This window comes from Lemur catta, chromosome 1, assembly GCF_020740605.2.
Source record: "Lemur catta isolate mLemCat1 chromosome 1, mLemCat1.pri, whole genome shotgun sequence".
In the NCBI taxonomy this organism is placed as follows: domain Eukaryota; kingdom Metazoa; phylum Chordata; class Mammalia; order Primates; family Lemuridae; genus Lemur; species Lemur catta.
In genome coordinates this window covers 11,161,047-11,178,131 of record NC_059128.1, presented here as the reverse complement: position 1 = coordinate 11,178,131, position 17,085 = coordinate 11,161,047, and the positions used below count along the sequence as shown (strand labels likewise).

Below are 17,085 nucleotides of genomic sequence, written 5' to 3'. Positions count from 1 at the left end.
AAACCAGAGGGTTAGCCACATGTCCAGTGTCGCACGGCATGTGGCAGAGCTGGCACTGAACCCAGGCAGCTTAGCTCCTGTGCCTGCTACCGTCCCTTGACCCTACCAGACTCTGCTAGGTCTGATTTACCCAGTTTATGAACTTTAGGGCCAGTTTTCTGTTGATATTGGGAATAAACACTGAACTTCACCTCCCAGAGATTTTAGTTGTTGGGCTCTTACCCTCCCAGGAGCTTGGGTGTGGGACGGGTGACAGTTCTGTAATTTGCACAGAGCCCATGACCTCCCCCTGAGGCTCAAATGATATGGGTGACACTGCCTGACCATTGCAGAGCGCTTGGCATTGTCTTGTGTCATTCTTATGCATCTGAAGGATAGAAAGTACATCTTAGAGACAGAAAACCAAGTTTTAGCCCACCTGAGAACCTCATGCAAGATGCCCTAGACAGGAAGGGACACAGCTGGGATTTGCAGCTAGGGCTTTCCAGCCAAGGGACTTCTGTGGCAAAGAACTGAAACCCACTCAGACTAGCATGGATAAAAAGAGACTTAGAGAAAGGACATCGGGGAACCTCTGAGAATTGGAGACGGAGGGTCAGTGGGCTTTGCGGATGACAACAGCTGTTCTGTGCACACGCCGGCCCCTTGCTCCCTGCACGCGGCCTTCCTGCTTCCTTCCTTGGTTCCTGTGCCCCACTCCTCGGGCCAGCCAGGCTCTGACTCAGCCCCCGGCCCCACCTAACCCCTGCTCTCCACGCACACTGTCCAGGGGGAATCCGGGTGATCCTGGCCAGCCTAGCGGTGGGGCCCTGGGAGCCAGGGCTTACCCTGGGCAGTCAGCATCTCAGGGAAAACCCACAGGACGGTGGGAGGCAAAGTCATTGACATCTGCCCACACACAAACACACACACACACACACACACACACACACACAAGCTCCTTTTACCGATGAGGAAGTGGGAACTCGAGGAGTCTGAAGGGCTCATTCAGCTATAAACAGAAATGAAGCGCAGGTTCTGACACAGGGTGCGACTCGGCAGAACCTGGAAAACATCGTGCTGCGTGAAGGAAGCCAGACGCCAGAGGCCACGTGGTGTGTGCAATTGTCCAGGACAGGCGGATCCATAGAGACAGGAAGCAGACTGGTGGTTGCCAGGGGCCGGGGAGAGGGGGATGGGGAGTGACTGCTTCATGGGCATGGGGTTTCTTTTCGGGGTGATGCACATGCGGTAAAATCAATTGTGATGCAGTGGCACGACCTTGAACACATGAAAAACCACTGGGGTGTTTTTTAAATGAGTAAACTGTGTAGTACGTGATATCTCAATAAAGCTGTTACAGAGAAAGAGAGAGAGAGAATGAGAGATATCGACTAAAGGGCTTTCCTCGCTAGGATATGACAAAAGCTGGATTCCCTCTTGGGGCTTTCTGAGTTCGAGCTCTGTGCTCCTGGTCTGCACTGCCCAATCCTCCCCCAGCCGCGCTCACCGCTGGCACCGCCACTGGTCCCTTCCCTCCACCGGCTCTCTTCTGCCCCACCCTCTGCGCCGTGCCCTACACATGCTTGTTTTTTTTATTAGCATCTGTTTTCTTATTATAAAATTCAAGCACGTTGTGTGTGTGTGTTTGTTTTTCACCAACGAGACCAGAAGAGGATGAGGATGAAAGCCACGCCTGCTCCCACCACTGCTGCAAGTGTGGAATGCGCTTCCCTGCAGTCGTTTTTTCTTTAACACACACGTGCACAACTGAAAACACAGTTTTGCTTCTTGCCTTTTGGTTTTGTTTTGCTTGGAGATATTTGTGACTTTCAGTGTTTTCCCTAGAGCCCAGAGTCAAAGAATGTCAAATTAAGGGTCACAATTCCCGGGTTTTCAGCCCACCTGATGATCTTGCAGTTGTAAGAAGTGTGTGTTTACCATTAGTGTCGTCCATTTCATTTTTCTGTCAGGTCTCTGCTCATCTTTTTATGAGCAGAATGTAAAAAATACCCAAAGAGTTGCACAAGCCCTGCTGTTGAGGTGGGACGGTGTTGCTGAAGCGGAGCTACTGACCGGCACCGCGTGATGGCTCAGTGTTCGTTCTAAGCTGATTTAAGAGAGTCCAAGTCTGGACTTGGAAAAGCCAACATTCAAAAGTGCAGGCTATATAAGGTGTAATCTTGGACTTCAAGAGCTTGCTGGTTAGTTGGACCCATAAAACTAACACAGGGAGTAATTCATCACTGAACTGTATGCAGTTGATTCTAAGTGCAAAAGGGATTTAGAGAATAGGGTTATTTACAGAGGTTCTCAGACACGTTTGCAGGGTGCATACCAGGGCTGTCCGGAAAGTCTCCAACCATGCAATACTGTTCTCATTATATTAACAGTGGCTGGAGACTTCCCGGACAGCCCTCATATGGTTAATACTTTAAAATATGTTTAGAAAAGGCATATGTTCTATAGCTCTTCCAAGTGTGCTTGTAGCTTGCTTTCTTCCTTTATATCAGACAATGAGAATTTTCCTAGTTATTAAAAATTCATTAAAAACTTAACTTTGAATGACTGTCCAACAGCCAGTCATTAGGATGCCACACAAATATTTATTCACTGAGCTCGTCGGCCTTTTAGGCTGTTTCCATGGCATCTGGAACACTTGGCTGCGTTTACTCCTCCCCTTTCTTTCCTGCCACTGGCCCAGGGCTCCCCGAGGGTGGAGCCTCGGTTTACCCCCAGGACTTACAGCCCAGCACCTGACCTGGCGCAGGCCCTCTGAGGACTGCGGGAGTGGTCACCTGGCGAGAGGTGTCCCCAGACAAGGCTCAGGAGGCCACAGGGCCAGCAAAATGGCTGCCTCAGTGCCAGGGCAGCTCAGAGGCAGCGGAGGGGCCGCCCTTCCTGCGGGGAACTCCCACAGCTGAGCCAAGGCTGGGCGCGGTGCCATCGGGCATTGGCATCCACAGCTTGGCCAACCACTAGGATTGCATGACACGGAGTTCCGCTTCTCTGGCCTTGGCATTCTGCAGACTGCAGAGAAGGTTACCGACTTCCTCTTTCCTAGAGCATTAAGGCCTGCACTGCCACTGTGGCTCCCTGACAGGCCCCAAGACCCTAAGATGCAGCCCCTCTGCTCCCAGCTTCCCCCACCCCTCAGAGTGGCATTGGCTTTGCGGCCTGGCTGGGGGGGCAGGGAGGCAGTGTCCTCGTCACCCAGGCCCGGGGCCATATCCCTGAAGCCCAGTGTCTGCTCTGCTCCTGCCAGAACCCAGACCTGAGCAGGGGCAAACGTGCTCTTGAGCCATGCGCCCGACAGACCGCCGTGCTGCCTACAGCAGGATGCTTGGTGGGGCCCATCCGCTGTGGCGCTCTCTGCCCTCTTCCTGGCTTCCCGTCCCTCGGTCTCATTTCTTCATTGTCTTGTCTTTAGACATCATCCAGGGTTCAGGTCGGCCCCATCTTGCCACCAAAACTACCCTTGCCTGTGCCACATTCCGCAGAGCCCTGCGTCTCCACTCTGGCTAAGCTAATCCGCTCGTGGGCGCTAAGGGCAGATCCTGGGCTGCTGCTCTGTGCCAAGGGCTGTCGCAGCTGCTGGGAATGTTCAGATGGATGGAGCGTTGCTGCTGCCTTCTGGAAGCTCTGAGGCTGGTGTGGGGGAGTCAGACAAAAACAGAGATCGCAGTCCCAGTGATGGCCGGTGCCGGCAGAGTGTGCCTCAGAGCCGGGGGACACAGAGGCGTGTGGGCGAGGCCCGAGTGCCTCAGGAGGCACCACTGGACAGGTAACATTTGGCGTGAGTCTTGACGAGCTTGCCAGGTGGGGAGGGTAGGAGAAGAATTCCAAGCAGAGGGAACAGCATTGGCCAAGACCCGAAGGGGGGGTAGCGCGTGGCATGTTCAGGAAGAAGTGAGCAGCAGAGAGAGTGGGGAGGAGACTCCATAGATGACGCCAGAAAGATGCGTGGGGGCCAGATCCCCCCAGCCTTGAGTGCCAAGCTGAAGAGTCGAAAGTGATTCTCAGCAAACAGCCACCAAGGGCCTGCTGCGTGCTCAGCCTGGTGCCACAAAGAGGAGAACGTGCAGAGGGACAGGCTACAGCTGCGATCTCCGTGAGCGATCGTGGGAGGGCCCAGGCACTGGTGGGCAGTTCTGTATGTCGTCTGCCCCATGACTCCACCTTCACCAAAGGAAGAGTCTTGTGGGACCCCCCACTGGGGGCTCAGTTCACCTGTGCAGCTGCTGCCCAGTTCACTGTGGAGTCAGACTGGCTGTCTGATTCTACTTGCCAGGAAAACTTCCGAGGAGACCCTTTATTGGGCCTGTGTAGACATGGGCACAGTGCTTCAAACACTCACTCTAGGGGCCAGAACATCTGTGTGCTCAGTGCGAGGCACCCGGGAGAGCCAGTAGCTGCCCAAGAAAGCAAAGCAAAGGGCCAGGAGGTCACCAAGAGTAGCTCGTCTAGGTCCCAGGAGAGGATGCTTTAGACACCATATTCTCGGGCACTGACTGTGCTGAGCACAGAGCTTTGCAAATTGGAAAGAGTCACATGAAAGTTTGTCATCCTTGTTCCAGTGGTGACAACTGGGCCCTCTCCACTGGCTTTGACAATCTGGCTGCCAGACACAGGGTCTCTGCCCAGGACAGGGCTGCATGGGGAGCCCCCCTCTCCTCCCCTGTGAGGGGTGCACCTCAGAGGGGTGCACACAGCTGGGTGGATCACAGCTCACTGTTTCTCAGCAGCATTTTTGTCCTGGAATGCACCCAGCTCACCCTCGTTGGGTTTGCGACCCCTGGCCAGCAAGACAGCACATGCCCACATTCCCAAAATCGCCCACCTCTCAGAGTGCGCACACGCTTGGCCGCTCTCAGTTATCTTGCGATGTCTCCTTTCTTTCAACGTCAAGAGCCTGTTGTGTTCTTGCCACATCCCCAGTTCTGGGGTGCAAGCTACCCTGCCCTGCCACTCACCCATGCTGGGACAGCAACCAAGATAGGAAGTGTTGCAAGTTCCTATGAAGGAAGGTGGAGTAACGCGGTGCCTGAACACAGGCTGTAGGACTAGCCTGACCTGGTTCAAATCCCAGCTCCTTCACTCAGCACCCCTGTGGCCTGGGGCAAGTTTAATCTCCTGAGTCTCTTATGCTCATCTGTGAAATGAGGCGAGGCCTGTGACCAGGGGCCCAGATAACCTGTGTATGGCGAATAGCCCACTGGCTGGTGCACAGGAAGAAAACTATGAATGTTTGTTCCTGCGATTGCCCTTGATGTTATTTTTTGTAGTTTTCTTGCTGAGGAGTTCCTCCCAGAAGTGAGGTGCCCTGGGTGGGAGGCCAGCCCCACCATGCACAAGGAATTCTGCACTTGTCTGGCTAACCCCTATCCATCTGCAAAACTAGCACGTTGAACAAGACCTGGGTTCCACGTTCCACTCCAGGGGGAGCTGCTTGAGTGAGCTCAGAGTGGCCTGTGGGCCAACTGACATTGACATTGTGCCAACTGACATTTTTCCCAGGACGTGGTGTCCCTGGGCCCTTTCGGAGTGTCCTGAGCTCCCATCAGATGTTCGATGGGGTATGTTCCCCAGAGCTCAAGAACACCTTGCCTGCTTCGGTGGCCGCAGCCCTGGACTGGATCCACGAGGACCGGGTCAGCAGAGAGGCACGTGCTGGGACTTAGCTCGGTGGTGCGGGAGCCTCTGCCTTCCGAGCTGGCCGCCCCTAGCCCGGCCATAGGATCAGCTTCTTGTTGGAGCCTCGACACTGGCCAGAGTCAGAATCATTTTGCGGCAGATGGGTGTTCCCTGCTCAAGCAGTCCATAATCCACAAGTTCACTCTTCCCTCTTATAACAACGGTGGTGGCCAAAATAGGCCCAGAGCCCCTTCCCTGATACTATCCTGTTTCTTCTCACACACCTGGGATGTGGATGCTGTTGTGATCCCGTTTCAGAGAGGACTAGACTCAGGCCTGGCCCAGTCAAGCCACCTGCCCCAAAGCGCCCAGCTGGTCAGCTACAGGAGGTCCAGGCCTCTGTCCCGTCTGTCCCCACCATGCCTTCCTCATAGCTCCAGAGCACTGCGTGGCCAGCCCCCACCCTGTGCCGTCAGTGCCCTTGTGGTGGGCTCGGAACTGGGCGGAGCTTGTGCTGTCACCCTCGGGCCCCGCCCCCACACTGCTGGGGAGGACCGCGCGGGGCTTCCCCTCTCGAGGCAGGAAGTGGTGGGAGAGCTTTGAAAGAGTCCAAGAGGGGAAAAAACTCAGAGCAGTGAAGCAAATGCTGCCAACGGCCCTCCGTGGCCCTGCCCCCACCCCGCCCACAGACGCTGCGGGCACAGCGGTGGCCCAGCACAAGGACTGACTGCCTGTCCCTCTCTTGTCTCCACAGGCTTCTGGGACTCCTCACTGAACCCCCCTCGAGGAAGCGGGAGCCCAGCAGAGCCCCCGAGAGACCCAGCCCCAGGAGCACCCCCGGCCCCCAGCCTCAGACCCACCGCCCATGACGCAAACTGCTCCTGTGAAATTGAACTGTCGGTGGGGAGTGACCGCCTGTGGTTTGTGAATCCCATTTTCATCGAGGACTGCGGCAGCGCCCTGCCCGCTGACCAGCCGCCTCCTGGAAGCTGCCCTGCGCGCCCGTCGCTGCCCACGTCTGACGCTACCTCGCCCACCTCCAGGTGGGCCCCGCGCCGCCCACCGCCGCCACCCCCAGCGCCGTCCCTGCATCGCTCCGGCCCGGCCCGGCCCGCTCCACTCCCTGCTCCTGCCTGTCCTGTGCCTGGTTCTCCCCCGGTGCCCGCCCCCCACCTTGCACCCCAGGCCCCGGGCCCCCCAGAGCCTCTGAGGCAGCCACCCATGACTGCCTGCGAGAGGCTCGCCCACCCCGCTGTAGGCCTGGGCCCTCTCAGGGAGGAAGAAATGAAGCAGGGGGCAGCCCCCAGCCGCCTGCAGCCGGCCCCTGCACCCCCACCACCCGTGAAGAAGAGCCTTCCCACTGCCCCTCCCAGACGGCGTGTCTCCGAGAGGGTGTCCTTGGAGGACCAGAGCGCAGGGATGGCGGCAGAGGGGGACCAGCTGGGCCCTTCCAGGGCCGCCCCACTCGGCCCGCCTCCCCCGGGGACCGTGAACAGCCCTGGGGAAAGGCCTCAGAGGACCGCAGAGCAAGGCCAGGAAGCAGAGGCCAGAGCCAGCACTCCGGGCAGCATGCCAGAGCCGCCGAGGAAGACCAGACAACCCCCTGTCCCGCCCCCCAGGAAGAAACGGGTCTCCCGGCAGCTGGCCTCTGCCCTCTCAGCTCCCCTGGAGAGTGCTGAGCTCTGCACGAAGGAGGTGCCCTGTGAGACACCCACGCCCGGTCCGCCCAGAGAAGGCCAAAGTCCTGCCTCCCAAGCTGGGACTCAGCGCGGCCATGCCCAGGCCACGGCCCATCCCCAGAGCTCTGCAGAGTTCAAGGGCTCCCTGGCCTCCCTCGCAGACAGCTTGGGGACGCCCGGCTCGGCTGCCGACCAGGACTCCTACTCCACCAGCAGCACGGAGGAGGAGCTGGAGCAGCTCAGCGGCCCCAGTGGGAAGAAGAAGTCCTCGATGATCCTGGGCAAGGCGCGGCACCGGCTGAGCTTCGCCAGCTTCACCAACGTCTTCCACGCCTTCCTCTCCAACAACCGCAAGCTGTACAAGAAGGTGGTGGAGCTGGCGCAGGACAAGGCCTCGTACTTCGGCAACCTGGTGCAGGACTACAAGGTGTACAGCCTGGAGATGATGGCGCGCCAGACCTCCAGCACCGAGATGCTGCAGGAGATCCGCACCATGATGACCCAGCTCAAGAGCTACCTGCTGCAGAGCACCGAGCTCAAGGCCCTGGTGGACCCCGTCCTGCACCATGAGGAGGAGCTGGGTCAGTGGCCGGGCAGGGGCTGGCTGCAGGGGAGGGGGAGGGAAGGATGCGGGTGCAGCTCATAGACTCAGGAGCCCCTTAGGACAAAAGAGGTCTATGTAGTGGACGCTTTTGGTGCCCACCCATCCCCTTCCCTGGCCATGTGCAGCTTCTCCAGCTGCTGCAAGGGTGGGCTGCTGACAGCACACAGCCACCCCCTTTTCTAGAGACTTGACCTTGGCCATATAGAATCCAAATTATCTGCCCCCCCCCCCCGTTCTACTATCGGCAGCCCACCACCAATAACCCCCTGCCACGGGGGGACAAAGATGAGCCCCTGGCCTCAAGAGGGGGCCACTGTGTGGTGCACTCTAGGGCCCCACGGGATCAGGCTGAGGCTGAGACCTCATCCTTGCCCAGGGTCTTCCTTGCTGCGTCCACTTCCCTCACCCCCTGTCTGCTGAGAGCTGTCCCCCATAAATCACACGCCGGATCTCTCCGTCGGGCTCTGCTTCTGGGGAACCAACCCGAGACAGCTCATTGACCTGACTCCTTTCTAACGTAGCCCCCTGCCTTTCCCACCCCCACCAGCCTCTAATCCAATAACTGTCCAACCTTTTTATGATTGTGATTCACGGGGAGAAATATATTTTACATTGTGATCAGCTACACACCTAGGGACACATTAGAAATGTTCGGTCACATCACACTGCTATGGCCCAAGTGGCTGTTAAATTTTGAGCCCTTCTGAACTCGCTGGTAAACAGTCACCCCGCAGCCCTCCAGGGGCCCCCTCCCCTGGCATCCTCCAGGCCTCTCCTCCCCACCTGGGAATTAACGAGTCAGTGCTGGACTCTGCAGACAGTGGTCCCTTAGTGAATGTGTCTTGAAAAGAGATTAGGCGTTCCTGTCCCAGGGCTACGGGGTTTTCATAGCCGACTCCTGGAAACTGACAGGTTAGCCGGGCCACAGGATTGATGGGGGCGTGTCAGGTGTGGTGAAGGGTGGTGGGATTGAGACCGGAGGCCAGTGCCGTGTGTGTCTGCACAGGGTCCGGGAACCAGATACCAGGGCTATTGGGGGCCCAACTGTGACCAGTGCTGCAGAAACAGAGGTGAACAAAACAGTCGAAAGTCCCCGCCCTTAGAGAGCTTATGTTCTATTGAGGGTGTCAGTAAACCATGGAGTAAGGTGGCACGTGAGTGAGGGGACGTGGTAGGAAGCGAGACTAGGAAGTGCCCGGAGAGCAAATGAGGCAGGACCCCTGGGCCTCTCTGAGGGCTCGGCTTTTCCTGTAAGTGAGCCGGGGCGTGCAGGGTCCAAGCTGAGAGCGCTGTGCTCCCACTTGCACGTGAACTGGCCGTCGTGCTGAGCGGGAGCAGGGGGACTTGTCCAGGGGCCACTGGAATCACCGAGGCAAGCAGGCAGGGTGGCCGGGAACACAGCAGGGGCAGCGCAGGTGGAGTGACGTGGTCGGGTTCTGGGCCTGTTGCGAAGATGGAGCCACAGGACAGACTGGACTTGGGCGTGGGGTCAGAGGGCAGGACGCGGACAAGCGTTGTCAGCCCTGGAAGGAGGCAGGCACCAGGGCAGAGCCCCGGAGCTCAGCTTTGGACGCGTGATGATGGAGACACTATGGGACCCCCAGGTGGGGGTGTGGAGTAGACCGTGGGGTCTGAGTCTGCAGTTCTGCAGAGAAGTATGAGCTAAAGTTAGATGTCTGGGAACTGTCAGCACAAAAAGAGCCACGAGACTGGATGAGGTCACCCAGGTGCGAGGACTGAGCCCCGGGCACCGTGCAGACCGGGAGGACGTGGAAGGGCACAGGAGGCTCAGCGCAGCCAGAGGAAGCCATGGTCGGCCCCCTTCCAGAGTCGGGTGTACGCTGGGGCCTAGGGGAGGAGAAAGTGGTGCCCTGTGGAGAAGGTGGGGGAGGACTTTCTTCCTAGGGAGTGACGGCCACGTGGAAATAGGCAGAGAGGAAGGGGACGAGGCTGGAGGACCATGGTCCGCTCATGGAGGAGTGAAAATCAGGCTGCCATGTGGCCTGGAGGTGACGGAGCCCCTGAGGGTGTGTGTGGAGGGCAGAGTGGAGGGGATGAAGCAGGGAGACCTCCTGGCCCAGCAGCTGGGACGGGGCAGGACAGGTACCAGGTGGCCCCTGGCAGAGGAGGTTGGTGTAAGCTGGACCTTTGCCAGAAACAGCAGGAATGACTCCAGCCCCAGGCGGGCCAGCTGGCAGGACGCAGACCCACCACCGGGTATCTGCTGAGGCCAGCTCTGTCTCAGGTACTGAGATGCCAAGAGGTGCTAGACTCAGAGTCTGTCCTGGCAGGTGATGTGGCAGAATGTCACCAGAGCCTGCTGTGGGCACAAGTGTAGGGTAGAAAGGTTTCCAGGCAGGGAGAGGTGGCTGCTGAGCTGGGCCACCAAGGATGGGGAGGGCTGGAGCTTCAGAGGTGGAGAGAAGGGCCCCCTAGGCTCTGGGGACAAGGTCAGCATCGATGGCAATAGCACCATTCCAGACGCTGCACGTGTCAGCAAACCCGATGGGCTTGGGCTACTGTCACGCTCAAGAAGCCACAGCTCTGAGAGGTTCAGTGACCTGGCCAAGAGGACACAGAGCTGGTGGCAGAGGTGGGCTTCAGACCCAGGCAGTCCAGCCCTTTCCATGAACTGAACACTCTGCTGCTCTGCCTCTTCCTTCCGAGCTCTGCCCGTGTGCTCAGTTAGGCGGTGGAGGAATCTAAACCACATAAAGGCCGGACAGAACCCCGCACCCAGGGTGCTCCTGGTTTTATTAGGGAGATAAGTCACAGAGCAAGTGGACACACAGCAGTCCTAACACGTGTGCTGCTGAGGGCCAGAGGCCAGGGGGAGGTGCCTGGAGGAGATCCAGTGGCTCTCGGCCGGCCTGGAGGGACCTGCAGGGTGTGGGCACAGCCCTCTCATTTTGCAGTTAAGGAAACAGGCCCTGGAAGGGAAAGGGACTTGGCCAAGATCATGCAGGAGCCTAGGACAGCAGGGAAGGGCAAGTCCCTGCCCCCAGGATGATACGCCTCTAGCTGCGGCTTCGGGGGTAGAGATGTGGGCCTGCAAGGATGGAGGGGGTGGGGCGAGGGAGACTAGGGCAGCCCTGTGTTCAGCTGAAGGCACAGAGGGAGGCCATAGGATGGGGACCCAGTATGGCCAGGACCGGCCCCAAACCCAGCGACGGGCCAACCCCGGGCCTGCGTGGCAGGGAACGGCAGTCTAGGCCTCTGCTGAGACTCAGCCATGGGAGCACAAGCCCCTCCAGGTGTCCCCCTACAGGGACAGGACTTGGCACCTGCCCTTACTAGGCCAATAGCCAAGATCCTTCCCCTGGGGAGGAGTTAGGATCGAAACAACTTCCTGAGAATATTTCCCTGCTGTCACCCAAAGCAGCAACCACCACCGTGGTGTCAAGCAGACAAGAGTTCTAATCCCTGTTGGGCCCCCAGCCTGCCCCGTGAGAGCCTACATTGGTCCATCTTTAGAGTGAGGATCATAGCGTGTACAGTGCAGAGCCGTGTGGGATCACAGCTCACTAACTCCCACTCCACGAGGTGATCAGGACTGCCTCTCGCATAAGATGACAGATGCCCAGTGAAGGAACAGACCATGTGGACAGCTGTGAGGTGACTGTGCCAGGTGGAGAGAACAGCAGGTGCAGAGGCCCCGGGGCAGGGGCAGGCCTGGCGGTTCGTGGGGCAGCATGAGCACAGGGGAGCAGCCACAGCCGTGAGCGAGAGAGGTTGCAGGGCCGGGCACAGCAGGGCCTTGGAGGCCACGGGGAAGACTTCAGCTTTGATTTGATTGCATGGGAGATGGGTGCCATGTGAGGGTTCTGAACACAGGAATGTCGTGATCAGACATGTCCTAACAGGACCCCACTGGTTGCTGTGCAAGAGCCTAATGACATAACCCAGGCGAGAGATGATGGTGGTTGCCTGACCAGCCCAGGTCAGGGTGGTAGCTGTGGCAGTGATGAGAAGTCAAGTTCTAGATATACTGTATTTTTGAGACTAGAGTCAAGCGGATTTGGGAATGGAAAGAGAGGCATCAAGAATAATTGCACCAATCATTTACTAAGCACTCAGGCCCTCAGCACACAGCTGCCCCTGTTGTACACTGCACAACTGCAGTGTGAATAGTGCCCTCTGAAGTCGTGTATTGGTAGGCAGCCCTGGGAGAGTTCACTCTGTGCCCGGCTCTATGAAACGCATTAGGATTCAATGGCCGGTTAGTGTCGGTCCCTGGGGCTCCTGTGCCAGCATCTTTGCAGTGTGACTTTCTGTCGGATGTACGACACTCTCTCACATATCAGAACCACAGGGTGGGGCTGTGAGTGTGCCCTTCCCGGACCAGTGGATGGGGATGGCTGAACAATTGGGCGACGGGGCTGGTGGCAGGATCCCTACGGCTTGTTTCCTCACCCTCACACTCTTGCTCACCTGCAGAAGCAATTGTGGAGTCTGCCTTGTACAAGTGTGTCCTGAAGCCCCTGAAAGAAGCCATCAACTCATGCCTGCATGAGATCCACAGCAAGGACGGCTCGCTGCAGCAGCTCAAGGAAAACCAGCTGGTGATCCTGGCCACCACCACCACTGACCTGGGCGTGACCACCAGCGTGCCCGAGGTGCCCGTCATGGAGAAGATCCTGCAGAAGTTCGCCAGCATGCACAAGGCCTACTCGCCCGAAAAGAAGATCTCCATCCTGCTCAAGACCTGCAAACTCATCTATGACTCCATGGCCCTCGGCAACCCAGGTAGGTGGCGAGCCGGGACGGGTCAGGGCGAGGGGCTCTGCTTGTGTGGGTCTCTGCCGCCTCCCTTGCAAGGACTCCAGAGCCCTTGGAAGGCCCCAGCCTTTCCGGATTCAGAGGCCCCTTGGGGAGGGACTGAGCACCTCACAGGGGTTACCCGGGGACCTGGAGGAGGGCCACGACTGGCTGCTGCCTGAGAGGCAGGCAAGGAAGCCAGCCACACTGTGCCTGTGTGTGAATTAGCAAAAGGCTCTACGTTAGCTTGCTGGAGCTGCAGATATGCAATACCACAAGGTGGGCGGCTTAAGCCACTGAAATATTGCTCGAATTGTCTCACAGTTCTGGCAGCTAGAAGTTCAAGATCAAAACGTGGGCAGGGTCACGCTCCCTCTGAAGGTGCCAGGGGAGGGTCTGTCCCAGGCCTGCCTCCGAGCTTCTGGTAGTTCCTTGGCTGTGGGAGCAGAACCCGGATCTTCACACGGCCTTTTCCCTGCATGTCTGTGTCCTCATTTCCTCTTTTTGCAAGGATGCCAGTCATGTTGGATTAGGGGCCCACCCCACTCCAGTATGACCTCATGTTCGCTAACTACATCCGCAATAACCCTGTTTCCAGATAAGATCACATTCTTAGTGCTGAGGGCTAGAACCTCAACATACACATTTTGAGGGGACACAGTTCACCCCATCACAGGTGCCTCAAACAGGCAGCATTGATTGAGACGCACAAGTCCACAGGGCCTGGGCAGCCATCTGATCCGGGCTGGGCATACTTGAACTTGGCCAGACTCGCTCATGGGTCTGTGGTCAGAGGTGGGTGGGTTGGGGTAGCCACACAGAGCTGGGTTCAAACTCCGGGTCTATCACTCACTGCCTGTGCGACCTTGAATGGCTTACTTTGGGCTGGAAAAGGGCAATTCCATCCTCAGTGAGTCCTGGTTTCCCCAGAAACCTCCGGCTTCCTGGAATTCTTTTTAAAACCCCATCACTTGGCAGTGACGTTCAAACACCATGATTTTTCATTGTATACATTTAGCATGTACAGCATGATGTTTTGAAGCATATATGCATTGAGGAATGACTAGATCTAGCTAACTAACACATGCATTACCTTACATGGTTACCATTTTTGTGGTGAGAATCAAACACCATGATTTTTGCTAACAATGAACTTGTTTCCTAGACACTTGCCAGAGGCAGGGACTGGGGGAGGAATGGCTAATTTTGAGGAGGGAGGGAGGGGAGAGAGGCAGTTGCTAGCAGGGGTGCCAGGGTACGGCAGGTGGAAGAGCAGGGCAGAACAGGGACGTTTATAGCTTCCCCATTGTCCGTGGGGAGAGGGAGGGAGGCTGGAGTCTCTCTGCTGATCCAGAAGCCAGGCCCAGGCAGGGAGACTCTGAGCCATCAAGGTCAAGCCAAGGTCAGGGCTCCGTGTGAAGATTCCCCTTCAGAAACTAATGGGATTCTCATCAGGGAAAAGACAGTGTGTTCCGTTCCCACCACTGAGTGAGCACTGGACTAGGAATCCAGCGACTCCCAGTTCGACTCCCCATTTCATCTCTGCCCCTAGCAGGCCAGGGCTGCTCCCCGGGAGCCCCAGCGTCTCCACCTGGAGGAAGCAGGTTCTGTCCAGTGGACTTGGGATATGCCAACCCCGAATCCAAAGAGCAGAGGTTTGTCACTGTGCAGCAGTCCTGGGTTTGAACCCTGGCATTGATTGGTGCTGTAGCCTTGGACACTAGCCCCACTGGGCCTCTGCAAGTGTGTAAATGGGGGTGGGACGGCACACGGACAGCACCTGGACAGCCAGGGTGCTCGGGAGCTCCTTCCGGAGCCTCAGTTTCCCACCCCCGCAATGGGGCTAGGAACGCCTCTGGCAGGGCTGCTGCGAGGATCAAAGTGTATGTGCTGAGTGTTCAGGTGTGTGGGTGCAGGAATGGCTGCCTCCCTGCCACACTCCCCGAAACTAAGCGGGCTGAGTCCACTTGTGGTTCCCAAGATGGGTTCTACAAGGCACCCCAGGGGCCACCAAAGGAACACAAGGCAGGTTGTCAGGACACATCCCAGACAACCCTGCTTGCATCTATTTTACACACAGGGGATCCCACGTGGGGTTTCATTTGAAAGGAAGAATTCTTCTCCTGCTATTTTTTTTAATGTTTCATTTGGCAATAATTTCAAACTTCGAAAACTCTAAGAATAGAAATAGTGCGTGGAAGTAGGAACACCTGCATACCCTTTGTGACTTGTTAACATCTTCCCTGGTTTGCTCTGCAGCTCTCTCTCTCTTTCTGCACACATAATTGCTTTTTCTGACTCATATGGAGTAAGCCACACACATCTGGGCCCTTTACCCCCAAATACTTTCCTAAGTACTTTACGGAATGTGTGTAAGTAGATAAGGTTACGTAACTCCACTGCAGTGGAGTCGTCCATTTCATAAATTTACACTAATTCCGTGTTTTTATCTAACCTGCCATCTAACCTTCCAGGTTGCCGCTTGACCTATAGGATCGTTTTTAGCTTCTCTCCTCCAGTTTAGGATCTAGTGAAGGGTCAGATGTTGCACTTAGTTGTCACGTGTCTTTAACCTCCTTTAATTTGGAGTCCATCCTACCATGCGTCACTTAGCGACAGGGATATGGTCTGAGAGATGCATCGTTGGGTGATTTCACTGTATGAGCACCGTCGAGTGGACCTACTCAAACCGAGGTGGGACGGCTGCTGCATAGCCTAGTTGCTCCAGGGCCACGGCTGTCACTGTGCTGAGACTGTAGGCAATTGGAACACAGTGCTAAGGATTTGTGTAGCTCAACATAGAAAAAGCATAGTAAAAATAAGATATCACAATCTTGTAGAACCACCATCGTATACACGGTCTGTTTTTGACCGATACGCCGTTAAACAGTGCATGACTGTATTTCCACAGCCTTTCTTTGTCTTTTATGACATTGATATTTTTGAGGAATGCCGATTTCCCTCCCCACCCCCTCCACCTATTTTAAAAAATGAAAGTTCCTCATTTCGTGTTTGTCAGACGTTTCCTCATGATTAGATTGAGGTTATGTGTTCGCAGCCAGACCCCACTGACTCTTTATTTATTTATTTATTTATTTTTGAGACAGAGTCTCACTCTGTTGCCCAGGCTAGAGTGCCATGGCATCAGCCTAGCTCACAGCAACCTCAAACTCCTAGAGTCCAGCGATCTTCCTGCCTCAGCCTCCCGAGTAGCTGGGACTACAGGCATGCGCCACCATGCCCAGTTAGTTTTTTCTATATATATTTTTAGCTGTGCATATAATTTCTTTCTATTTTTAGTAGAGACGGGGATCTCGCTCTTGCTCAGGCTGGTCTTGAACTCCTAAGCTCAAACAATCCACCCGCCTCAGCCTCCCAGAGTGCTAGCATTACAGGCGTGAGCCACCATGCCTGGCCCCCCACTGACTCTTAAATTCCGACTTTGACGTGTAGCGGTTTTAGGACTAAGCTGCAGGTATCGGGCTCACACCTCCCTCCTGACAGACGCCCCCGGTGGCTCTCGCGTAGTTGTCCGTGGCCTTGCTACTCAAAGGCCACCAGCAGCCCTGCATCGAGCCCTGGGAGCCGTTGGTGACTCCAGGGAGAGGCAGAACTCCAGCCTGAGTCCTGCCTGCCTCCACCACTGACCTACTTCCTCCACCACTGGCCACTTTTCGCAGAAAACAGCCCTTCCCTTGCCACCGCCCCACCCCCGCCCTGCCCCAGCCCTGCTTCTAGACTTCCCGGCCCCTTCATTTCCGGGGGAGGATGTCCCCCTGCCTGCCTCTCCCATTGCAATGATGCTGGTAACAGAAGCCCAACCCACTGCCTGCATGGCCCACTCAGGACAAGAATAAAATAGGGCCCCGCTGCGGGCGAGACCTGTTGGAACAGCGAGAAAAGGGGTGAATGAGGAGACACAAGATCTGAGTCCACTGGCTGTGCCATCTTCTCCAAAAAGATAGTTGCTATTATGCCCAGAAAATGGGCCAGGATTTAAACGTAGAACTATCTCACTCCAAAGCCTGTGCTCCTGTCACTAGACCAAGCCACCAGCCTGGACATGGACCCCAGGTTTCCGAATCTCGACTGAGCGCACCTTCTACTATCTCAAGTTTAGGGTCCTTGGTCAGGCAGACTGGGGAGCCACAGAGGCAAATGGCTTTGGATAAACCTGTCCCTCCATCCTATAGCCAGGAGCTGACCGGGTTCCTCATGGACTTCGGGGGACTTGGTGAGAGCAGCTAGGACTTCTAGAGTCACCTCTCCTATTGCTTTGACAAACAAGTCATTCCCACCTCTTCAATGTCCAAGACCAGGCAGTCAGAGCCAGTGCCGCCTGACTCGAGATGGAGTCAAGCCCTAGAAATCCCCCTACGAAGGGAGGGGAGGAAGGGAGGAGGCTGCGGGGTGTGAACCTTCTCCCAGTGT

At 56.6% G+C, this 17,085-nt stretch overlaps 1 protein-coding gene across 3 annotated transcripts in view; it reads left to right on the top strand.

The window, feature by feature from the left end:
* RIN3 (Ras and Rab interactor 3) overlaps positions 1-17,085 on the top strand; it is a 119,015-nt gene that overhangs the window by 80,579 nt on the left and 21,351 nt on the right. For 2 of the 3 annotated variants that reach the window (XM_045561832.1, XM_045561848.1), the window contains exons 6-7: positions 6,368-7,873; positions 12,334-12,642. In XM_045561832.1, coding sequence (XP_045417788.1) covers positions 6,368-7,873; positions 12,334-12,642 — 1,815 coding nt within the window. Of the gene's footprint in view, positions 1-5,496; positions 5,643-6,367; positions 7,874-12,333; positions 12,643-17,085 lie in introns of all 3 variants that reach the window. The other variant, XM_045561842.1, reaches the window with a different exon arrangement.